The 27,028-nt window shown below is 34.9% G+C and overlaps 1 protein-coding gene across 1 annotated transcript in view; it reads right to left on the bottom strand.

Annotated features, from left to right (window-relative positions):
• Galphao (G protein alpha o subunit) overlaps positions 1-24,144 on the bottom strand; it is a 31,708-nt gene extending 7,564 nt beyond the window's left edge. Inside the window, exons 1-8 of the mRNA XM_083108075.1 lie at positions 23,331-24,144; positions 17,762-18,411; positions 11,338-11,380; positions 7,671-7,812; positions 6,245-6,405; positions 2,051-2,179; positions 1,264-1,393; positions 57-210 (exon numbers count right to left, since the gene is read on the bottom strand). Of these exons, the coding sequence (XP_082964201.1) occupies positions 57-210; positions 1,264-1,393; positions 2,051-2,179; positions 6,245-6,405; positions 7,671-7,812; positions 11,338-11,380; positions 17,762-17,879 (877 nt within the window). The 5' untranslated portion in view covers positions 17,880-18,411; positions 23,331-24,144. The remainder of the gene's footprint in view (positions 1-56; positions 211-1,263; positions 1,394-2,050; positions 2,180-6,244; positions 6,406-7,670; positions 7,813-11,337; positions 11,381-17,761; positions 18,412-23,330) is intronic.
• Between the last annotated feature and the right edge of the window lie 2,884 nt (positions 24,145-27,028).

Below are 27,028 nucleotides of genomic sequence, written 5' to 3'. Positions count from 1 at the left end.
ACTCGTTTAGTGAGTTAAACAAATGAGAATAATAATAGCGTCTAAAACGCACTTACCAGCGTATTCAGGAAAACAGATTGTAAGAGGAGACTTGCGGATTTTCTCTTCGAAAAGATCCTTCTTGTTCAGGAAGAGAATAATCGAGGTGTCGGTAAACCATTTGTTGTTGCAGATCGAGTCGAACAACTTTAAGCTCTCTTGCATTCGGTTCTGTAAAATGTCAGAAGGATATCATGTGATTTTGTCCGTTTACACGTGAATAGATATTTATACGGCCTGATATTTCCACGCGAAATAGATAAACTTTTATAAAACTTCTCCCCTGTTTTTTGCAAAATACAATAATCGATTAAGCGCGAAAGGATTAATCACGACCCATTTACGTAATCACATTATTATAAATAGTGCACGTATAATTCAAGCCGACGATTTATAAGATCCACTTTAAGTACGATATTGTACTTGAAGCGATCTTCTTATTAATGACGAATGTGATTCATTCGCTCCGTATGGTCCATATAGATTCGTGATGGACTGGCGATACAGGTCATGATACAGGCATCGTAGGGGCAATCAACATTGGTGAGATGATAACGCGCACGTGTCACTATGCACGCAAACGGAGAGTTCAATGGAACCTTCCCACGTGCAGCGACCCCGGCAATTGATCCCTTGATTCTTCGGAGCTTCAGTTTACGCGTACTCTCCGTCACGTTCCTAATTTTGGGCTTGATATTCTTCTGACGAATCGTACGTTCAACCCGGTATCAACCGTGCCTAAGATTATCCCGCTCAATATAATCGCATGAATGCGCACATTTGCAATTGAACGCAACATGGAGAAAGAAACCGGTTGATTTATATCGTTTCTTGTGGATTAAAAATATAATTCTCATTTAAGTATTAAAATAACTTATATTTAAAAATGTGATGTCGACTACGACGCGAAAATCGTCATAATTTCATAATCGTCATAATTTCTGCGTGTTTTGATATTACGAACTTTTTATAAAAACGAATTTATTATATTTTTATTATTATATTTTAATTCGACGCGCATGATAAAAGTTTTAATATTAATAACGTGTTTTAATGCAATATAAAATTATATATTGTCATGAATATATTATCATAAAATATTATTATTTTGTGATGCTAATATATTTATGACAATATGTAATCGCTTTAAGATTATGAAAGGACAAATAAGGTTCAGAATTTTGAGATGATGAAAGGACCAAATTAAGGACATCTCGTACTTACCGTCGTTTCATCCTCATGCAAAACCTGATCGTATTCGGACATTGCCACACAAAAAATAATTGCAGTCACATCCTCGAAGCAATGAATCCATTTCTTACGCTCGCTCCTCTGACCACCAACGTCAAATAATCTAGCAAAAAAAGAAGATAAAAATAATCATAATTTCTCTCTCTCTTTTATTGTTACTTTATTTTCTAAAAAGATAATCTTGATAAAAAAAAAAACGAAATATTTATTAACGTCAATATTTGTATCTAAAGTCGTATCAAACTTTTATACTGTTCCGAGTACAGTCGCGTCATTTAATTAACTCTTAATCGACATTTAATTTCCCTGAGAGACCAGGCGGCTGATTTAATGGGGATCTAATGTTACCTCGACACGCTCGATTTTCAACAGCTAATGACGCTAAGAGTCCCACAAATCGAGAAAGAAATAGAGTCAACGCTCGACAAGCGAGCCCTCGAATTTTCAGAGTAATGACTCACTTTATGACCATTCATAACAAGATAGTCACCTCGCGTCTCCGAAATGCCGCACTCGCCCACAAGATTACAAACATGAGTCACATAATGAAGCAAGAGCGATTGATATCGTTCATTTATTGCGCCATCGGACGCAAGACTATTCTACATGAAATCACGAATCTGTATATATCTGAATTTATTTCTACTTTAATTTATTAATTTTTTAATATATTTAATTGTACATAAATTAAATTTTTTATTTAATTTTCATAAATTAAATTTTTTTATTTAATTTTTTGTATAAATTAAATGTAACTTACTTGAAGTTGAGGTTTTTGAAAGAGAAGTGGACTTCCACGATTCCTGTCGTTTTCACTCGGGTTCTGAGAATATCCTGTTCTGTTGGTTGATATTCCCTGGCTCCTAATCGATCCAAGTCGTCCAGGAAGCTATAAAGAACAACGGATTCGTGAAAATGTAGCTATATCGTATTGCAGGATGTAACTGTTATACATTAAAGACACCATTAAGTATTTTGATATCCAAAGTATCTTGGCAATTAATTTTAATAATAAAAATTAATATTGGTAAATTTATTATGTATATTTTATTTTGAATATCTCTAACACTTTTAATGATAATGAATTCCGATTTGTTCACTTGTGTGCGATTCTTTCTTTATAACAATTATCTTTATCTTAACAATTATCTTTAGATTTATCTTTAGATTTATCTTTATAACAACAATAAATTCTCGACCGAATAACAATTAATTGGCAATAAATCTACTACGTATAATAAATCCAGTTTGATTCCGAATGATTAGTTTGACAGAGATGGAAGCTAGGGCGCGGTTTGCAACAAGTAGCGGGCAGATATAATAAATGGCGTTACTCGGGTCTTGGTAAACTACCGTGCGAACTGGCTGGCTGCAAGCAAACGTTTCCAACAGTGCGAAAATGTTAAAAGTTTCTCGCCAATTTTGTCTGTGAAATCGACGCAATACTTACAACTTAACGCCTATCAAAACGACAATTAAATCTGATTAAATATTTTTTTAAATTATATTATCTTATTATATAAGATATCTGCAGAGATAACAATAGAAAAAAAATATAATAGAATATAATAGAAAAAAAATTTATGAAATATTTGTGAGTCATTGGTTTTATTTTAGCAAGCTATATCGTAAATAAAATATATATTATATTCTAACAAATATATTTCTCGATATTGAATTTAGAATGTTGGGGATGTAAATATAAAATATTAAATAGATGAATGTATGAAATGTCTAATATCGATGATGAATGCTTGATCATGAACATGAGCGCTAAGAATAATAATTATTTTTCAAAGCGAGAAATATCAGGTGACAATGATTCAACAATCGTTGAATTTCTGTATTATGTCCAAAATTATATAATTTCATTATAATTTCCAAGAAGTAGAAGAGAAAGAAGTTAAAACCATGAGGAGAAACCACGCAAGCGCCATCTTTCTAGGCCACTGCTCACGGCGTTTAAGGGTTGCAAGGTGAGAAACGTCATTCCTTTTGGCTACGTAATGAAAAAAAGAATCAGATGAAAAGAGAAGCAATCGGAAGCTGATGATAAAGAGGACATAAATGCATTTCTGACAAGGAGAAAAGATGCAAAGAGTAATAGCAGGAAAATATGAGAGAATAAGAAATGTTTCAATGGAATAAAAGAGTCCAGAACATGAAGAAGCGAGAGAAAGAGAGAGAGAGAGAGAGGGGGGGAGAGAGAGAGAGTGCGCAGGAAATGGAAGGATAGATTAAAAGGGAGAGAGGAAGAACATCGAGCCGCCATCAAGAATCTGATCTGACGATTTAGGACACGTCAAACTCAAGGCGAACGAGAGAGTCCAGATAATATTTTTTTAGAGAAGGAAAAAGTTTAGATTTCTCCGATTGGAGAAAAAACGAAAATAAAGAGAGGGAGAGAGGAACGAATAAACTGGGGAGAAAATAGGAAAGATGTTGTATTCCGGAACCCGGTCGGCCATCTTGGCCGCGTGCCACGTGACACGGGCGTGGCGTGACGTCATCGGCGATCAATAATGACGAGAGCGAGGGAGAGGGAGAGAACCTCGAAGAAAGAGATAAGAGAAAGAGAAAGAGAGAGAAAGAGAGAGAGACTGACTATGCGCGTATTTCTCATACATTTCAACTATCAGAGCCCGCCACCATCGTATCATCCCCTCTCCCCCCATCCGGTTTTTCCCCCTTTCGAACGACCCGATCTTCCGCCAAACCTGTCGCATCTCCCCGACACCCACCCCTTGCGACTTCTTCCTCGGGAAATTCGCGTTACCCTCTTCCGGTCTCCTCGCGAAATGAAGTCTTATTAGTAGTTTTCGAAAGTGCGCGTTCTATGGAAGTTCTTGGGGATTGTTCATGCACGAGAATTGTCCCTCTTTACGGAATGTTCATTTTTCACTTGAAAAGATTCACAGCGTATTAATGATGTATTCTTTGATCGACTCGCGGTTGATTTTTTCTAATTAAAATATCCGAGTATTCTAAAAGTTATAAGATTCGATTGGCAAGATTAAGGGGGAGACTTCTCTTTCTGCGAATTTGAAAATTTTTCAAAATTTCAAGTTTGTAATTTTATACCAATGTAATATACTTTGTATATTTTTCAACGCGAAATGTTTGCAATGATAAAGAAGAATTCTTTAACCATGACTTCTTCTAAAATTAATTATAACATAATATATAAGACTTTCGATATATATCGTAAGGTATATCATAAATTGCTGTTTTGCCGTATCATAAATAGCTATTTTACCGTGGAATTCATAACAGTATCCGTTTATTTGAACAAATTTCGTCTATTAATACCAACGAGGCCATTTCTGTCTTATACATACAGATACTCCGTGGGTGGTATAGTTATAGGCGTGTGTTGCTCTGGCTATAAACATATTTCTGATTGATGCAAATGCATGTGACGTAAACAATATTTGAAAATTGGACTCGCTACTTTTTTTTTCTTCGCAACTTCGATTGTAATATCGTCGCTTTCATCGAAAAGGCAACGGTTTATACACGACTATTACCACGAGTACGGGTCTCCACCCCCGATGAATGATATATTAAGTGATGGCGGGAAGGGTGTGTGTGCATGTGCGTGCGTGTGTGTGTGTGTGTGTGTGTGTGTACTTGCATGGGTAATAAGTGTACGCGATAACGGTATCGTGCAACCCCGGTGCGAAACCGCAGTGCGGTTCATTAAAACGAAAGGACGGCGCCAGAAACGGAATAAGCCTGCGTAGCGAGCTGAAGAGAAAAAAAAAAGACCGCCGCTTTAATACACCGGGGTTATATATTGCATGCAGTAGGCAAACATGTATGCCGCCAGTAAAATCTACCGCTAATATCAGCGGCGCAATAGTAACCATATGACGTGACATATATGTATATCGGGAAAATTGCGCGCGATTAAATCTCTCGTGATCAATCTGTTTGTACAGCGCTTCGATTTCTTTCAATGTCCAGCAAGAAAATTTTCAACAGGGTAAAAAGACGTTTGTGATTCTAGGGATTGCTCTCATTTTGCGTGAAATTATTATTATTGTGAAAAATAAAAAAAAATTATGAGTTTCGTGCAATTAAATTTAAAATGCAGAATTTAATGCCTGTATTTTTTTTAATCTTGCGTTAATCGATCTGTAGCATTATAGAAAAATTGATAGGAAAAAATATAGATAGGGAATGTATGTGATTGTGTTTCACGAGAATAATTGTATTTGCTCCGATATCAGGAAAAAACTTTCTTTTCTTCTTTTCTTAAATCGTTATTTGCGATCAACTCGCTGAGTATCGTCATTTGACTTTATCTAAATAGATAGATTCGCAGTCATCATTATAAGCGTTCAAGGTATTTCGTAAAAAAAAAAAAAAAGTATGTTTAGTATGGAGATAACTGATGAAAGTATTGGAAAACGGTACTATACTCCGAGATACAAGCGCTACTACTAAAATCAATATCCAGCGAAGGGGCAGCGCGGAAATATGCCTGCGAAACGCACCGAGAGAGAAAGAGGGAGAGGAAGAGGGAGAAAGAGAGAGAGAGAGAGAGAGAGAGAAGAGACGACAGGTCTCGTGTTCAGGATGCGGTTTCCTCCTTCCATCTCCGTCCTTTTGAGCATGCGAATTCTCAAGAGTGAAATTCAAGTCCTGTGAATACCTTCTTCGTGACAAAACCAGGGGCAAACTATTGCCGATGCAAAATTTATCCATTCAAAATTAATTTGTTACGCGAAATTTTCGCAGCAAATTTTATTATTTTGCCTCAAAATTTTCGATTTAAATAAAACAAATTTGTGTAAGCGTCTTATTTATAAGCGTATCTTAACTTGTAAATTTTATTATTAATTTTGACAAAAGTTGTGAAGATTAAAAACGGCTTTTTGTGCCGTTTTCGCGATGTCGGAAATTTTTTAGATTTACATATCCTTCGATAGAGTAAAACGTTTTCACTTACTATTTCGCGGAGTCGTTCAACTGATACTCGTTGCTCCTGCCAAAGCACTCTTGTACTCCATTGTCGGACCACAACCTCTTCATAGCCGCCAATAATTCTTCACTAAAAGGTTCCGTGTCTTCCATTCTTTGTATCACGTCGAACACCATTTTTGCGTCCGTCTGTAACGGTCACAAAATTTTGAATTTTTACATATCTGAAATATTCCTATAATATTGAATAGCAAAGTTTGCTTTGTCTCAAACTTTATCAAATTGTCAATAATTCTACGCTTTGCGAATAATAATACATCACGATATGAGAATATCGTAAAATGACATAAGATACATTATACGTTTTAACTTCCTTCTACGTTTGATTATTTTCAATTTATAATTACTTGACTTAAGATACATTAAACGTTTTAGTTTCTTCTTTGTTTGAATATTTTCAATTTAATTACTTGACAAGAATAATAATTCCAGTCGAATTATTTCTCTGTAAAATAATTGGAGTTAAATTTCTGGCATAAATTCAATATTAGATGTTTTGCAAGATCAACGTTCCTGGTATACAATTACATTTCGTAACTATAATAAATAATACACACATTTTATGGTGGTTTTCACATATCATACATCACTATTATATAATTACATCACTATTATATAATTTATAATACGTTATACAATGATATATTTGCGTGTATGTATAAAGAGTTCTGTGTATTAAGGAGAGGTAGTCAATAATTATTCGGGCGATCTTGGAAGCAAACATTGGGGCAAGTCAAATCGCTTTACACGATCGCTTTAGACGGTTAATCGACCAGGCAACACATCGTGATTCGCCGTTAAATGCTCCATTCATTAGATAACTGTCGGCGTTCAGTGAACCATATTCTGGATGTCATGTCATACTTCTCGCGCATTAAAATAACAACATGCAATATTTAAATAACACGAGATATGCGCGACTGATATGCTTGTAACATATTTCCATAATTTTACAATTGACATTTCATTGAAATTGAATGATATATAAAATACACTGACATATACACAAGCAACATAAGATTCTCGCATTAAAATAAAATGTAAATTGCATCAACAAATTAAATGATTGATAATTTTTCTGACGGATATTTTTTCAAATTAAAAAATTTATATTTTGATAATAAAAATAAATTAAAAAATTATATACTGTTTACTAAAATATATAAATGTTATATCATCATATGATTTTGTCCAAACTATAAAACAAGCAAAAGTGTTTGATTTATATTTAATTGTCAAAATTCGGTAAAACATGACTGTCAAAAGTTATTGACAAATATTATTATGAAATAATTCTGAATACATGATACCATGTGCATTATAATTTAAAATTTATACACAGCTTTTTCTCGATAACAAATCGCTATTTTTTAAAACGCATAAATATACATTACCTCTCGCTCGTTGGTTGAAAAACTGATGCCCAGGTTAGGCATTGCTCTGAGAATAGCGACTAGAGATTGTATCGTGTTACTGTATACGACGGGTTTGTACTGCTTGAAGTCTTCCGGCGTGAAGCCGCTCTCGTGGATAATTCTGAAAGCAAAATCGGACTCGCTTTAGCATGTAAAACGGACGAAATATTATTATTGTAATTTTTGTTACAATACTATTATAATTTTATTATAATTTTTTTCCTATAAATATTAAAACAGAGAGAGTAAGAAGGTCCAAAACAGCATATTCTAAAAATATAAAATGCCACGCACTTAAAAATAGAAATAATTTTCTGAAGGAACGAAATATGTGCATCGGGCATCATTAATACTTGTATTAATAGATAATACGTGAATAAACCCGTACGAATATTCCATTTAAATCTCTCTTACCCTTTCTCGCGAATAATTTGCGCAGTTTGCTATAATATATACGCGTGTCACGTACGCAACTGCTCGAATTAATGTATGTCACGTAGTGCATCGTATATGTAAATGTATGAATTGCAATGTACACTACGTATATTAATGTGACTTACATGAATGCCCATACATATCGTAACAATGTTCAGAGTCAACATACGTGAGTTATAGAGTCAGCGGCATAATACATGTATAAATGAAAACGCGGAATATTAGACATAGGTTTTCATGTCTCTCAGTTAAATATATTTTTACTTCAATATAATTTTTAGAAAATAAAACATCACATCTTTTTTCATCCTGTTATATGCAGTATATGTTGTACTCATACTCGATAAAATTCAAAAAACTTTCAAAAATTTAACAAAACATTAATTAATTATTAAGCATTTGTCTCTCTTAACAATTTTTCACACTGTAGTTTTTTCTTCATTATATTTATATTTTAAAATAAAGACACTTAAAAACTTTAATACTTTTAATATCGTGCATAGCGTATTTCATTTCTTATCTTTAGATGTACGAAAGATATAAAAATACAGTTTGAATGATTGAACTCGTAAATATTATTTATAATTCATATATATATATATTTGTAACATTTTTTCTAATATGATACTCCTCGCTTCGTCAAAGCGATCACGCATAAAACAACAGTTAATGGCGCATTAATCCCAACAAAGAATATTATACTGCCTATTACGTTAATAAATGACACAGAAACATGCAGTAGTGTCCCTCTTCCCTTACTATTTCGAGAGTAATGATATTAACGACGGCATAAAGAGCATATTACGTACGTACGCACATATCATCGGATTTATGGCTACTTGCACGCGAAGGAAAACTGGGTGTAAGGGTGTACGTAAACTCATGAGCTTCGCTCGTACTTCAGCCTCAGGTATCCACTGTTTACTACATTTACGTGTATCGATAAATTATGCAGTTAAGATGTACAAGAGATGCAGTTGTACACAAGGACCCTTATTTCGAAAATATTCTGAAACTACAGGACCCTGATTAAGAGATAGTTTACTGTATACTTTAATATTTAAATAAAATTATGTTGTATATTTTATTTAATATTAAATAAAATAAAATAGCTTACATTTTATTTAATATTTAAATAAAAAATACAATATTATAATAACGATATTCAATTTTTTTCTACCTTTTCTACAATATAATTAATATATATTATAAAAATATAAGAAGATTGCGAAATTTTCGTCCGTAGGCAATTTCTGGCAACTCCAAGCACCGTGAAATATAATGAAAATATCCAAGATAAAGCATCAAAGACAATGCATGCGCGGAATTAATCGGGATAAAAATATCGGTGCTATCGAAATGAAACGAGCATCCGTATTCGCGATCGCAGCTTCCTTTTCGTCGACGGAACATGCACAGCGGTAACTTTGTTCGTGGGGTCCCTTGAACGGAGCCCATTCATAGCGCAGGACACAGGAAGAGAGAGAGAGAGAGATTCATTCCATCGGAGGGAAATATGTTAATCTAGACAAGAGAGTGCACGCGGTGGTGCTAACATCTCAAACGAGCGCGCATATCACGGAACAGCTGCTCGTTCTCGAACATGTGCAAAAGGCCGTGACGGTATCGTTATACTGCCTAGAGTATCGATCTCGCCGAGGCGAGGCAACAGTTTGCCTCGAAATAATGCCGATGCACGGACACGAAAAGATTAATCTATTTGCACGTGCGAGAGATCGACGCGCGCTATTCTACTTATCCTTGCGTCGCGACGACAATAATTCACGAGGGAATTGTGTATATAACGTACGGCATAAAAAGTCCTTTGGAATATATATTCCAGGATTTATTTATAATCAAAAGATTATATCCTGATAACGCTTTTGCGAAATATAATGGATGTAACGAATAAAGGAGGGTCGAGTCTGCATATGATGAAATAAATTTTTTATGTAATTCTTACGCTTCCTATTAAAAGTTTTGGCAAATATACTGATGGACACAGTTATACACAGACATATAAATATATATAGGCAATGTGCATTTTAAATAGAATTTTGATTAGATTTTAAAACAACTTGAATCGTTACAATTTTTAGTAGATTGATGAATATAAGAGGAATTATAAGCGAGGAAAATCTATATAAATGTCTATAAAATAATATAATTTAAATGATTGGATTTTCAAGTCAAATAATAGCGTTATGATTGAAACTATTTAACTTTTAGAAAGCAAACCAAATATATCTGATTAAATATCTATTTCATTTCCGTATTATCAATATGTGTTATTTAAATTATCTTCTATTCTTGAATGAATTTCTCGTTAAAACATTAAATTTAGTTATTCCATTTCATACAAGTAAAACTAAAAATTGAAATTAAATTGCTGATAATAATAAAATAATATGAATTATATTTACATTTAATTAATATGAATAATTTTTAATTATTATATTTAATTTATATATAAAATTTTTATTAAGAGACGTAAATATATGTTTTAATTCTATACGAGACAATAGTCAGTAAATTAAGCAATGAAAAACCTAAGTCACAGAATGGTTAGGATTGTTGAGGATTAAGATAATCGCTTAAAATCCTTAAAATATGAAAATCTGGCAGTCTAGCCGAGGATCAGGAAAGAAGCGTGGGAAAGTATTTCTCGTAATTAGTCTGTGTGCAACTGACTGATGAGCGTTCGCAAATTAGCATTTCCGCGACGTCGCGAAACATCAAAGGATGCTAGCCTTGTTTGACACTGCATTGTACCATTGTATCCACGGTCCATTCTTGTCGCATTCTTCCCATCGTCTCATTTTCCAGACGGAAGAGCCGTTAAATTTTCGGTTGAGAAGTCCAATGACGTAAAATTCTCCTAACTACGAGCTGAATATGTGAGAATCACCCTCATGTAAGGAACTCTAATTTCAAATAATTTTTGATGCTGCATTTTTTCGTAAAATTTAAACTTCATTTTTCAATATAATCGTAATAAATTTTAATTTAAAGATTCAAGAGCGTAACTTAAAAATTGTTGCATAATCAACTTTTAGGATTAATTATTTTAATTGGTAATTAGAAGCAGTTAATACACGTTGCGGAACAAACAACAGACACGAATGTAATCTCGTTTCAATAATAGAATTCCTCCCTTCGAAATGATAATTAATGTGCATGTAGTGTAAAGCGCTAAAGTGATTATACTTACTTCATTTGTTTCACGATAGTACTCTTGCCGGACTCGCCCGCTCCTGAAAAACAGAAAGAGAAACGTTAATTGAAGGCGGTCAATCTCGCGATTACGTATCATCGAATTACGTTGCAAAATACACTTTGCGCAACGAACAAAGGAAAGATAAGCGTCCTTGTGCTCTGTTTAATTTCAGATTGACTCTGCCTCAACAACTTGCGATTATAGAACTTTACAAAGATATTTTCTATCGAAAAGTGGCGATAAATAAATTCTATCCATCAAATTATCGTCAAAGAGAAATTCCTCAGATATATTAAATTCAGTAATAATTTTGATCATATAATAGGAGATTATTTTATAAACTAATAGTAGTATAAATCATGTAGATTATAAAATTAGAATTAACATCTATATGATTTACACTTTATTGTAAAATTGGAATTAATATCTACATGATTTATACTTCATTATAAAATTGGAATTAATCTACATAATTGATACTACTATTAGTTTATAAAATATTAATAATTATCAGAAAAAAAGACGATTTTCGATACATCGCGAAAATCGAATCGATGGTCGTGTTAGAACAGCACGAGTCGCGAATCATCGCGAAATTTATGCCGCTCTATTTAATCGGATACATCGACGGAACCCGTTTTTCCTGCTAATCGCAAGCCTCCGCCCTCACATTTTTAAAAGCATTTCCAGTGTAAGTAGGCATCTATAATAGCTACTCACGACTAGAATCGTTTAGTATCGACTGAATACACGTGAGATCTCGAGTGAGCGCTCTACAGACAGCGACCGGGAAGAAAGGAGTCATCATCTCGAGACAATGATGATCCTCTCGTCGCGCCCTTCTCGAGGGGGTAAAAGCATCGAATAAAACTATAAGCGAGTTAAAAAAATTGTATAGAGTTTATCGGGACGGATTCATCGATCGGAGTTCCGAAACTCTGTTTACTCTCGATAGACCGATTGTACCTCAAAGTCGAGTAAGTCCTGTTAAACTCTAACTCTCCCGATAACTCTAGTTAAATTCTATCAAACTTACTCTGTACATGCTATAGCGTATACTTCCGGATGAAATGTGTACTCATAATTAGAACCAAATTATATTTACTAGTGTCTTAAAATTTAAAATCTATTTTACACTATACTGTTCTGTCAAATTTTGAAACAATTGATATGTAACTTATGCACACATGAGCATAATTTAAAACAGACAGGAAAACTTAAAACAAACAATCTTATCTATTTTAAATTAAGGAAAATGAATAATATCAATAAAATTTGAGAAATTTTGTCAATTTCTATTGCATATTATTGAGTGTAATATTTTTTAAATCATAACTTTTTCATTCAATGAACTCTCTTTTAAATGCAAGGTTGAAAAATAATTGGAGTTATTTATAACGACATTATCATTACAGTTATGTTTTTTCGTTTATTAACGCGATAAAGGTGATACAAATTGTTTGTAAAGGATAGAGTAACTTTATGTATATTTAATATATATTTTAGATGACGAATAACAAATTAAAAAAAAATCACTTTTCAAATCTACAAATCTACGATTATATTTTCGATATTTTCAAAAGCGACATTGGTGATAATAATGATATTTATATAAAATATATAATAATTTTAGAGTAATTTTTTATATATAATATTTTTATAGTAATTTTAAATATCTATTTTAAATATATATATTTTTTCCGAATAATTAAAAAGAAAATTGAAAAAAGGTGTTCAGATATTTTGTTCTCATTTTATATAGTCCCAAAAATGAATAAGATTCGAAAAATTATTATAATATTCCTATATATTTTATATCGATATCGATATGCTTTGATTTTGTTAATATTAAAAAATTATAAGACTATCGAATTATTTTCTTAGATTTTTAAATTTTTTTGTCGGTAGCATATAAAATAATAAGTTACTTTTCGAAAGAAGAAAAAAAGAATACTAATGTGTTACTTTTATAAAGTAACTTTCCCTACTCTGTCTAAACGTTATTTTTATGCGTCAGCTACTAATTATTATTAATATTGAGTCATTTAAACTATAAATTTACTATGTAGGAAGCCATCTGATTCTCTGACATGAAACAAAGATATCTCATAATTAAGCTCTATGTTTTAAATAACAGCTCTTAGAGAAAAGAAATATTTAAAAAGAGACTTAACAAGAGACTTAAAAATTAAAATAGCATAAATTGGAATAGATTCTACATATTAATTAGCATTATAATTCTATATATTATAATACTTGGAAGATAAAATAATGATTGTAATACAATTGAAAAATATTAAATGTAATGTTTATTACGCCGAAAGATATCTCGTCCTTGTTGTGATTTACGAAATGTAGTGAATCATATTTTACTATACTCCCTTCTTTCAAGCATTTCGATCGACTTTATGTGCAAATATACCGCACCTTTATGTGTAAATATACCGCACCTTTGCCATTTATTCCATTTTACATTGATATATGCATTCACAATATGTAATCAATGCTATTCTTAAATACACAAGATATATTTGACTATGCTTATAGAAGCTTATATAAAACTTTTGAAAGAATAGATCGTTTATGTAAAATAGATGAAATACGATTAATACATTATTTAATAAAATAACAAAAATAAAAGAATATATATATGTGTGTGTGTGTGTGTGTGTGTGTGTGTATGTTTTATTATTTTTGTATTTTAATATCTTTTTTGTTATTTTATATATATATATATATATATATATATATATATATATAAATTCTTTATACATAAATATTTATATATACATACACATATAAATCTCTGCTTAAATTCTGTCATAATTAATCATAAAATTTTATAATCTTTGTAGCAATATCTTGTCATTTACACAATTAACTCGCTTACACTCAATATAAGTAAAACTATTAAAATAATGAGAAATAAGGAATAATAGCAAAAATTATTCTTTTTCTACTTGATTTAAGATCAAAGTAAAAAAAGATTGGTTTCTCGTTCGTTTTAATGTTTTATATTCCGACACGCTACAAAGTCGCGACAAAGACGTCTCAGTTGCTGACATTTAATACCATAAAGCACCCTTGCATCGCCTTGAAATTGCGCAACATGCATTTGTATTTCGCAGCCGAGGCACCATTAATCGGATAAAAATACTCGCAGCCAATTTGCGCACGTACATGCATACATACGCACGTTCCACCGGCGAATGACGTCACTTGTTATACCAATAAACAGGACCCACATTTCGCTGGAAAACGTATCTTTCACGGTGCCGCGTTCCAAGCTCTAATCCGGACTTGCAATTTTTAAAATCTATTGTATTTTCCAAACAGGCGAATATAACGTGTCGTTAAAAACCTAAAGCTTTCGGTAAACCATGTTTCCTTTTGTAATAATTAAATAATAAAATCTTATTTTTTATTCAATCTCAAAACGATTTTACTTTTGTCACATATTAATTTAAATCGTAATTTGACATAATAATTGATATTGGATATTATAATGCGATATTAATTAAAAAATTGGATATTATAAATATAAGTTACATATTATGTAATATATATGTTATAATTCGCGATGCGAATCGATCCAGGAAAATCAGATGAAAATTAAGATCAATAATTCTTTTCGGAATACCAGAGAATATCTCAGGACGAAACCGGGAATGATGAAAGGCGAGAAAGTAAATTGAAAATATGCGAAGCAATTAGTATGCAGACGGATAAGCGGAGACAATACGCCGCGATGCATTTTATACCGCCCCCGCACTGATTTTGCTTTTAATTATAGCACGAGGTCGACGAAGAATTTCTCATTAAGACTTCGATGAAATCAGAAGCGCAATTAGCGCACAACAATATCAATAAAATATAATGCAAATTTAATGATGAGAGCAATTATCACATCTACGAAGAAATTTGCTGACACAACATTGGTCTCATTAATATCGGATATTATTGACAAAAGGACGCCGCGATAAAATACGAAATCGACACATGAAAGAAGATTCATTTTAAATATACGACAATCAAGAGAACAAATATCAAGATAACTATAACTAATCTCATTATAAAAGAATTTATAAAATAATCTAATCGATTCCGAAAATCTTGTCGACTTGAAATATCGACGAAACAAATTTTTGAAAAATTCTTACGCTATAACTTTTGCCGATTATTCGCGATACTTTTTGACGATAAACAATTTTTATAAATAATTCCAATCATCCAAGCACGTACATTCAGATTACGTCTGTACGAAATATTTTCTTGAAATATTACCATTAAGGGAATCAATTGGATGTTCTATTTTTATACACACATATACATATCCTGTCTGATACAGCTGTGATGCGGAAAACGACTCGATCGACGATAAAAAAAACGCGTTGAAACCGCAATCTTAAATTATCTTCTTAAATTCTCTCTGCCTTCAACATGAAAAAAATCTGACGATAGACTTTTCCTGTCGACTAAAAATTTCATAACTCCCAACCCTTTCCCCCTCCCCCCCTGTAACCCGAGGGATACCGACATGTGGCAGCAGTATGTGTCTCGGTAAATATCAGGTTCCTTGACATTCTTCATCAAGTCGCCGATAGATATCACGAAAGTTAGAGACCTGTGGAAAAGGAAGACCTACATGTCTGATTTATTCTCCCATCTCTGTCTATCGGCGATCGTAAAGTTCATTATCGATCAAAATATTTTTGGTTATATATCATATTTCGATGATAAATCTGCAAATTCCCTCTCATCCGACAGCCAAATTCCTGATTGCAAATAATGAGACGCGCTGTCATCTCGAAATGCTAACGTCATCGTTACGAAATACTGACGTCAGATGATAGTCGATGTCGACGCCGGCAATTATGCGGATCGAAATACTGCGGCATGGATTGAAAGAACTGTCATCCGACTGACGTCGGATGAGCGATCGGGCATTACCCTTCCGCAATAAGGAGGAACATGCTTGTTGCGCCATTCTTCCGGTTTTGCGCGTTCAATTTCCTGCACGCCCGTCAATTTAAAAAGCTGTCTCTCAATTCGCGAGAACGAAAGCGTGGAATCTTCTTTAACCTTTCGTTTCGGACAACCTGCTATGAGACTTGACATTTACTACTTCATCGCTTGGGCTTAATAAAGAGTCAGTATATATGTGCATATCTCTAATTTAATTAGATATAATTATACGCAATGTGTGTCGAGTCAAATCTTGAAAAATTAATATCTTGCATCACAGTTTTTTCAGAGAAACATCATCGATCTTCGCTCCGGTATTATATTGAGGATAACTGAAAACGAATTGCAAATTTTCGATCAACTTTTTGCGTGCAACAATCAACTTTTGATATAATTGGCCTGCAATCTAGAAAATCAGGTAGATCAATAAAGACTAAAAACGCACGTGGTGCGCAACTCCTTCGAACGATCATAGATCCGCCATAGCTCATGAAATATCTAACGCGCGAGAAAAAAGCAACGGTATAGATACGATGTCGCGACGTTATCGATATAATCACGGCCGGTCGTCAAGTTGTATCAAACTATTTCCGGAAGATAATTTCCAGGCCAATATTTACACGCCTTGACATAAAACTTATCTTTCCCATGTTTCAAAGACGCTCTTAAGACTATATAATTTTTTTCCAACCAAGAACATTGCATTATTTTGTTGCGTTTTGCCACTTTTTTATTTTTATTCAATGTAGAAAAGAAATGATTCTATATAAAATTGAAATAAATTAATAACTTATAAAAAAATTTCAAACTTAATAATAGTTAATTTTAATAGTATGATAGTCGAGTGAGAGAATGTGTAATATTTTAATAAATTTTATATATATTTTATATATTTTAATATTTTTTGCTACAAAAAATTATTATAATTTATTATTTTCCAAGTCAGACATTATATTTCTTTTACTCATTATATTTTTTATATTGATATGGCTCACAATTGGGGTGTTACAACTCTTTTGCTCATTTTAGCTATTATTATAGATGTTGTGTACCAATTCACAACACTTTTATATTAAATATATAATGAATAATATAAATTTAATATGTAACAGCAATGCATGTAAAAATCAATAAACAAAAAACACTTGATAAAATATTAAAAATTCGGAATCATTCAATTGCATCCTAATTCAATTGAGAAATATGAATGGAAATAGTCGTAATAGATAAGAGAAATCAGGCTCAGATAACAATAAAAAATCTGACTTATGTAATTCTGTTCTCTAACTTTACATTGAATCATTTCTTTTCTATATCGAGCGAGAATGTCAAATATTAGTCTTGTCATAAAACTTGAACGAACACACATTGCGCGTATACTTTCTCGGTACATATATATATATATATATATATATATATATATATATATTTCGGAAGTCAGAGACACACGTACCAAGCAGCAGGAGCTTGATATCCTTGGCCGCTTGGATGCCATCCTCCTTGAGATTCTTCTCGATCTGCTTGCTGCGAGCCAGAGCGGCCCGCTCTTCCGCGGACATGGCACAGCCCATCTTGCTACACGTTGCCTTCACAAATGCCACCCTCACGCACTTGCTGTATCACCTGCTGCTGCCAAACAGCGCGGCCGGATAGCGGCCGGGTCGCCCCGAAAAAGATGAGACGATCTCCTGGCGCAACTACTCCCCCTCCTCCTCCTACTTGCCGCCTCGTTAATCTCGTCCTCTTCGTCGCACTTCGCACCCACGGCCGTCGTCACCACAGCAGCCGACACAACAAACACCGTAAACACTTCGGCCACCGCCAACACCACTAACACTACTATCTTCACCGGCACTGCTTCCTTTACCGGCACCGTCTCCTCCGCCACCGCCTCCTCCTCCTCCTCCGCCACCACGACCGCCGTCCTCCTCCTCGTCCTCGTCTTCGTCGTCTTCTTCGTCTTCGTCGTCACCGATGGCAACCTTACCGAGGCGGCAACCGGCACCGAGTAGTCCCCTAACTACCTGGGCGACCGCAGCCACCCGTATGCAACCCTAACCACCGCCACACTTGCGTCGATTTAACCGCGCGACTCAGCTGCGCCTGAAAACAGAAAGGAATCATCGAGTCAGATCGCGTAAACCACGTATATCATTTTCTGCACGAGAAAGAAAACACTATTATAATATTATAATTTTTTTAATAAAATAAAATTTAATTAAATCAAATCAAATCAAATCAAATTTAGTAAAATAAAATAAAATAAAATTTAATAAAATACAATATAAAAATAAAATTTAATAAAATAAAATAAAATTTAATTAAATAAAATAAAAATAAAATTTATAATTTATAAAAGAAAACACTATTATAATATTATAATTTAGTAAATTTCTATATTAGGCTCTTCATCCCCGATTTGGCTCAAAGTTTGCATGAAGCTTTCTTCTGACTTACAATTAAGAGTTATGATATTTTAAAGTCGGAAAAACTATCGATTCCCTCCTATTCTGCATTTAAACATTATGTTAGAAAAATCGATGAACTCTGGTAATTATTTAATATTACTTACATCTAAAAACGCATAGATGGCACATCTTGTTCCTAAAAAATACTGAGCTAATCCAATCTAATCTAATCTTTATTTATTTTGGTTTTGTAAATATTTTGATAATGTATATTATTACAAATGTGATATATAGATACATAGAAAGTTATATAAAAATTTAGGTGGGATTCGATTAATTATTTTGGAATGAAGGTGCAGGAGATGCCGCCTACTTTTTTATTTAAAATTTTCATCATTATATGTCATACAAAGAAAATCATGAAAAACCAATAGCCTTTTCGAGACGCATTCTAGACACATTTTTTTACAGTTATTTAACGTGAAAATGTAGCAAAACTAGTTGAAAAAATAAATTTTTTCATAAAGAGAGATTTTACATTTTTAAAATAAAATACTGTTATAAATTCGATAACATATTGTCCCCCAAATATATCATGACTCTTAATCAAAGGCTGAAAGAACCTAATATAAAAATTTTCAATGGAATAAAAAAAAGATCCTAATATATAAAAATTTATCTGAAATTTTGATCCAAGATCGTGCAAATATATTATTTTCCAAATATTTTTTTTCATTACTCAAAATTAAATCAAAAAATGACAGTTGATTGCATATTGCATTGTTACGCACGATTCACATTTTGACACCGCTGTATTACATAAAATCCTATGAGGAATCGGTTCATCGTTGTCGCGTTGAAATAATCGATTACGTACAACCGAGTAATCTTCGGATTAGATTGCCGATATCGGCGTTGTTTAACGAATCCTCGCCTCATTGAACGCGTACATCGAGTACAAAGAAGAGAACGACACTCAAGTTTTCGCTCCTTCAACGATGAGTATACAACCCAGATTTGGCAGATTGCCCGCGTTTGATATTCCGGAAGCCTCTTTCGACCAATCGTTTACTGATAACGTCGTTTGTCGTGTCTCGTTATTAATTCTAACTGGATAATAATTTTATTAGATCGGAACATATCTCATATAATTTCGTTTAGTGCGATTTAAAACTTCCCCTCTTGATATTAAGTAAAAATGGCAGATGTCAAAAATATGTCAAAGTATTCTTGAATTGAATAAATTTAAAAAAATTAGAAATACAAAGAAAAAGATTCCACGTGCATACTTTTATCTCGTAATTGACTAGTAGAACACTTGTCGTTTGATTAGACGTGATAGTGAAGTAGCTTTACGGTTTAGTCAGCCTAGTTTAATGCGGTTCATAGAGAGAAATGTCGCCGAGTGGAAAGGCGACATTACGATAAAACAGAAGTCAAATTGCGGGTCTTGATGAGCTATTTAAGAAAACTCAATCCAAGTTTCTCTCTCGTTCCCCAGTTACCGAGAACAAACCTAACTTAAACGGAGTTTTATGAAAAGATAGCAATGCTAAATTAGATTCTCAATTTAATTGCAATTAAAATCTGCAGGCAATTACGCGATAGTTTAGTAAAAACAAATTAAATTTCAAAGCATCGAAACAATATTATAAAACTTGGATATCTCACATGCCGATCCTAATATTAATAAGCTAAAATCATAAATTTTACACGATAAATAATTTTTTCATATAACTAATATAACTTCTTATTAATTTCGATGAAATAATTCGATAAAACGAAATATCGAAAATATCCTTTACTGCATAATTACGACTATAATTTATTACTAATATAATAAATATGCAAGGAAAATAGATATTAAAATACCTCAGTTTTATCGATATCAGAATCAAGAATGAATTAATTTAATGCAATATATCTTTATTTATCTGATATCAAGGTTACGGGCTTGAAAGTATCAGTTTGAAGTCTCCAATTTTCACAACAACCTTATACGTTGACTTTTCGTCCGAGTTCTGAAGCATATCATCGTAAATCGAAACTCATCGAAATGGTTTCGGTAGGTGAATTTTTAACCAGCGGAAATCTCAGCACGACGGGAATGTCCGTGGCTTATTCGTTTGTCGGACTGCATGCATATACATCTTCGCGAGCACGGCATTACATGGAAACACACGAGCGTACGATCAATAAAATGCAACGACCTGATATAATGGAAGCGATACGCGTCGCGCTTCATAAAATACCATCTCGTCGGCATAGTAAGACTAAAATGCGTCCGACAGACGTAAAACGCGTGAGCGAAAAGAAAAATAAGCGCGGAAGTCGATCGCAATCGATCTTCGATTTATCGGATTTTCTCCAGTTTCACCTCCGACCTCTCTCCCACGTTCTACTACTCGCGTAATTAACGTGTGACAGAAAAAAACCTCTTACGATATGCGAGACTCCTAACATTGACCCGCAGCAAGCGAGTAAAAATTAATAATATCTATATATTTTTTATTTTCTCCAGATTCGAGACTGTCATTGTTTAGTCCTTAATCTAAAATAATGAAACACAGTCGCGATCAAAGGATATAATAATGATTTCCCCTTATGACGATGATGATTTTATTGTCAGTGTGGCTTTCAATCAGACACTAGTGCATAAGATGACAGAAGAGAAAGGATTCAAATATGTATTGCATAAGTCGCGTTTAATTCCACACACAATAGGAACTTTCTACGTGTCTTCACATATCTGAATAATTAACAGCCCTCGCATCATTCACAGCAACGCATCCATTTTGAGAAATCTACAAAATTGAATCTTTTAATAATTAATCAACATTACAGCAAAATATGTTATTTGTGATATAAAAGTGAACTGTTGATTATTCAATGTCATAAGTAGTCAATTCGAAATTTTTTTTCTCTGCAGTTAATCATTAGAAAATGAAAAAGCACACTTGTATGCAACTTATATATATATATATAAAAAAATTTAATATATATATATATATATTCTCTCTATTTATATATATATATGGTCACGCGATGTATATATACATCTGTATATATGTATATATATCTGTATATCTGTATATATACATATGTATCCTGGCTAGATATACGGAATTTAAAACCATTAAAAAAAATAAAACCAGACGCGTCTCGCGTTGTTAAGGAAGATTAAAATACATTTTATGAGAATTGTTGCGTTATCGAGAAATTATATTTTCTTTTTATATGCCGGGAGACTGAAATATCTCATCGTGACTTTTTGACGAAAACACATTAACCCATATATATATATGTATATGTATGTGTATATATATATATATATATATATGTGTGTGTGTGTGTGTGTGTGTGTGTGTGTGTGTGTGTGTGTGTGTGTGTGTGTGTGTGTGTGTGTGTGTGTGTGTGTGTGTGTGTGTGTGTGTGTGTGTGTGTGTGTGTACACACACACATACATACACACACAAAATATATATATTGCAATTTTATCGTATATCATGAGCAATGTATCGCGTCGCTCGTTAATATATTCTGCGCATCACGAAGAGCTTAAATGAATCATAAAGCGAAATTGTTAAAATGTTTACCCTTACATTTTATACTCCCGTTTTCACCGATATCTTTCGTAGACATGACCGCAAAAGATACGATAACTACGTTACACACACGAATCAACAACAAGTACTATAATATTCACAAGGGATTTTTTTCTTTAGATTTAAAAAAAACACGTAATTATCTCGAAAAATTACTTAATTGCTTTCTTAATTAATTCTGAAGATACTACAATAGTGAGTCCTTCAAGATTGAAACATAAAATCGATCACTTCCTCTCTCTCTCTCTCTCTCTGTCTCTCTTTCTCTTTCCTTCTTTCTAGAATATCCTTTAAGGTACGAAAGTTGAATTATTTAATTCAAATTTTTATTGCTTTATTAAATCACATAAAATAGCGTGTTTTTAAAAATGAGAATAAATTTTATCATTTTTATATTTTTATCTTTCAATCTTTTTTATATAGAAGTTTTAAAACAGAGAGAACACACAACTTAAATATGGACGCTTATTAAGATAATTGGAAGGAAAAGCGAGAGTTTAAATAATTATATATCTATCTTTACTATTATTTTTATCACAATTCGATAAATGCTGAAAACGCGAGAATAAATAAATAACTACTAAACGTGCGATATAAACGATTAGGAATAAAGCCATACAAATAATTCGACCTCGGTTAACTCGTCGACTGCTATCCCGTATTTTCCTTATCGAACTCTCACCGTAAAAACGAGTACATTTCGCAGTTTCTGAAGAGCACCCTTACGTTTTTACTACCCCGGGAACAGGATCGTAGCAGTCAACGGGTAAATCGAGCGTCGGCGTAGAGCAGTCGCGCGTATTCCGAAAGAACCCCCGCCCTCTCTGTCTCTCTCTCTCCGTCTTTCTCCTCCCTCCCAGTCTATTCTCTCCGTCTCTCTCTCTCGCTCTTGGAAAAGTCCGCGGGCCAGGGGTAGCTCTCGATGGTGTTACTGCGGACGCGCACACACAAGCGAGCGCTCTCCCCGGCAATTTTCATCGATAGAGATCAAACGTGGACATTTACGTACCTTCCTCGCGTATCCTGGGTGACGTTGAGATTCTCTCCGTCACTCTTTCTCCCTCTCTCTCTTTCTTTTCCTATCCGATTGTCTCCTGGTCTTCTCCGTCCCCGGCTCTCGTCGCGATAGTTGTTCACTCGGTTCAGTCTATTTGATCGATATTCCGGGAGAGCGGTTTCCGGCAGGAGAACGGTCCATCCGCTCGATTCAGCCGGGGGATCCGGGAGGAGGAGCAGTTAGGCGAGGCTCGATCCGCGCGCGAGAGGCTCTCGTTCCGGTTAGGCGATGACAACGGGCACGCACGACGCGAGAGAAAGAGAGAGAGAGAGAGAGAGAGCGAGCGAACGAGGGAGCTTGCGTGCGTGCGTGCGTACGTCGTGCTTGCTCGCTTGCGTGCGCGCGAACGACAGATTACGGTCCGTTATCGCGTCTCTCGCTCTCCCTCCGACGACGGTTCTCGTCGCGTTCTCGTCGCTTCCGAAAACGAGGGGCGCCGCGCCGGATGCTCGTCGAGACTACGTCACGAACACGACCACCGATCGCGAGGAACGTCGGGATGACAGCCGGCTTCGCTGCGATGATGCCGCGCGAAGTTAGCCGCGTAAAACTCACGGCGACGAGAAACGAGAGAGAGAACGAGACGAAGGACCCAGGCGCCTCGTGCTCCCCGAGCCCGAGAGTAAACGGCTCGCCCGCTCGTTGCTCCGAATCTCGAGGGGAGGGAGATACGCGGACCCGGCGTAGTTTCGTGCTCCGCGAAAGAACCGCACTCTCCTAAGGACAGCGAGCTGGACGCGTACTGGCGACGACTGGGGGAATCGGCCGACGATCGCAGCGACCTCTCGCCCCGCCCGACGACGCCACCGCCGCCGCCGCCGCGACCGCGCGTCGCGTCGCAACGCGATGTCGCCGCCGGCGCGCCGTCGGGGGGGGGAGGAGGGGGACGTCGATCGATCCCGGGACTGGCCGGCCGACCGCGACGATTCACCCTCGCGATCCCTCGCGACCCCGATCCCGACTCGCGAAAATGTCCGCATGACATCTGACGGCGCGCGGCGTCGTCGAGTCTCCGGGGGAGATTATTAGGGGGTTGATCGCGAGCCAACCCCACGTGTCATTATATTTCTCGTACTATACATGCGGCGTTTTTATCGTTATATCGCTGCTCGACAACTTCGATTTCTACTGGAAATCTTTGTTTATAAAGATTATTGAACGTCTCAGTCGCGCTGGAATTTTATTATCGTAATTTAAATTTCTTACGATATGCGTATCCTTTTTTTTAATGACTATAACTGTCGGCAAAATGTTTTACAAAATTACGCGCTTATAAATATGTGAAGAAATTGTTGGACTTACCTTGACATTATAACTTGGCGGCACCAAGACGATCGATCTTGACGAGATTTACATACACACGCTGCGACATTAGAAATCTATAATATTCTAAAATCATCTGAAACCCGAATGACGTACGCAATGATTTATGCAGCTTGCACATGTAAGGGAATACAGCTTGCTTTATTACCGAATAACGACTTTATAACGTAATCGCTGATAGCGTAAGTAGTATTGAATATAATTGCGGATTAAAAATGCTGATTACACAATAAAATTGTACGACACATCTTCAGATTCGTATTCCGCGCACAGACATCATATGATACTCCCGATCGGAATTCTTGGCTAGTAAATCGATTGCTTTATCTTAATTGCACATGGTTCGAAGCAGGGACCAAACGTCGTCAAACTGTCAAATCGAACAGCTGATAATCCGCCATCTCTCGTGTCTCGTTTAAGCGAAGAAAAAAATATAAATATTGCCAATCAAGCGTTCGAAAACTTCAATCTTCGATCGTTTAAGATCACGAATCGATGATAACACCACGTAATCTTGTCAGCTCGACTCGTCATCGAGATTACATCGACTTCGATCCCTGTTTAGAAAACGCCGTGCCGTCAAATTGCTCGCGTGTGTTGTTTACTTTGCGCTTATTTACATGTACATCGTGTATGTCTCTTATACACTCGAGAATTTCTTGAAATGTCTGGAGCGTTTGCCACAGTAATCGGAATCGAAAGCTCATAGCCGATACACCTTCGTGCTTCGAAGCTCGCCGCGATTGCCGAGGATTCGCATGTTTTGAAAGCTTCGTGAAAAAAAAAAAAGAAAATATAACAGACGTTCAGTTGCTGATAAGAGAACGAAAAAGAAAAAGATGCACGGTAGAGCATCATCGCTGTTTGCAGAACGTCGTACGTTGCTTTTATTACTTATAATATCTCGCAGTTTCCTCTCTTCTATTCCTCTCGTTATTACAAAGTATTGCTAAAAACATGTCAACAGTATGAACTTTCGATTTAGTTTCTTGCTTTCTTTCTTTTTATTCACAATACAGAGTGTTTCGCAGGGGAACGCAGATCCGCTCTCACCTGAATCACCCTGTACATGTTTCCTACGCGGAAAACTTATATAGCGACGACAGAGTGTTAATGTGTTTCTACTAACATGTCACGATTTCGTTACACACACGACGCCACACAGCTCATTTAATATAACTACATCGTACACGTATAAAAATAACATTTCTATTGTTAAAATATGTTTCAACGTACTCAGAGCGTGTTAGAAACAACTAATTCGATGGCCGTCGCCACTGTGTATTTGCCCGTCTTCTTAAAACTGGATTCAAGAGAGAGATATTTGACTCTCGTACATAAACTACAATTATATTTCGTCATATATAAAAAAAGCATAGTATATATAGATATATATATATGTATATTTTTTTTACTGGTATGCATATCACACGCACGCGCGCACGTATGTAACACAAGAGTACTGCAAGACGTGAATATTGACTTTTTTCATACGAAAATGCGAAACTAAGAGTACTATAATCGCTATAATCGAACTGTTACATGCGTACAAGTCCCATATAGCACAGACCAGTGTTGTTACATTGCAGCAATATTGCTGCAATGTAACAACAATGGTCTGTGCTGCATGGGAATACTTCGTGCCTATATAAATGAATCGAACGATAACATTTGTAACTGTCGTATCCGAATATGAGATGCATCTTTCTCTCAATTCCTCGAGAAATGTAAAGCTACTCTCTCTAAAATATACACCTAGCTTCATAAAATTACATGCGATCTTCGTGATAGTATAAAGACACAAATATATATTTGCATGTGTATAATATATTCTTGTGGGACTCTCTCTCTTACGGAAAAAATAGCGTTACCCGTTTTTACGTCTTCAGAAAATAGATCTCCCGGATAAAGATTAATCACCATAGTATAAAAATACGCGATTTGATTTGCCATGATATATATCTCCCCATCAATGTACGAGAACAAAAACACCCTCGAGATTGACTAGAATATCGTTGACGTTACCGGAAATCATGCGCGTGCGTGCGTGTGCGAGCGCGTTTAAAGTGCGAGTAGTCCCTCAAAGTTAAAGGTAAAAGCGAAAAAGTGTGTTTACTGCTTCTCTACCTAAACGGATCACTTCTGTATACGCTAGTTACAGTTTTGTGCACGAATCGCTTGAGTGAGAGGATCACGAGGAGAAATCTCTCTTCCGAGTGAACATTTACTATCTTTTGACAATCGACGTGGTTGGTGCATACTCTACACACGCATGTGCATAATCGTGCTCTCATTACGAGAACGGAGGAAAGTAGTCGTTCCCCCTG

The sequence above is a fragment of the Camponotus vicinus genome, unplaced genomic scaffold (genome assembly GCF_025532165.1).
Source record: "Camponotus vicinus isolate PSW18456_S1 unplaced genomic scaffold, iyCamVici1.0 SCAF_9, whole genome shotgun sequence".
Taxonomy (NCBI): domain Eukaryota; kingdom Metazoa; phylum Arthropoda; class Insecta; order Hymenoptera; family Formicidae; genus Camponotus; species Camponotus vicinus.
This window is presented reverse-complemented; position numbering and strand designations above follow the sequence as displayed.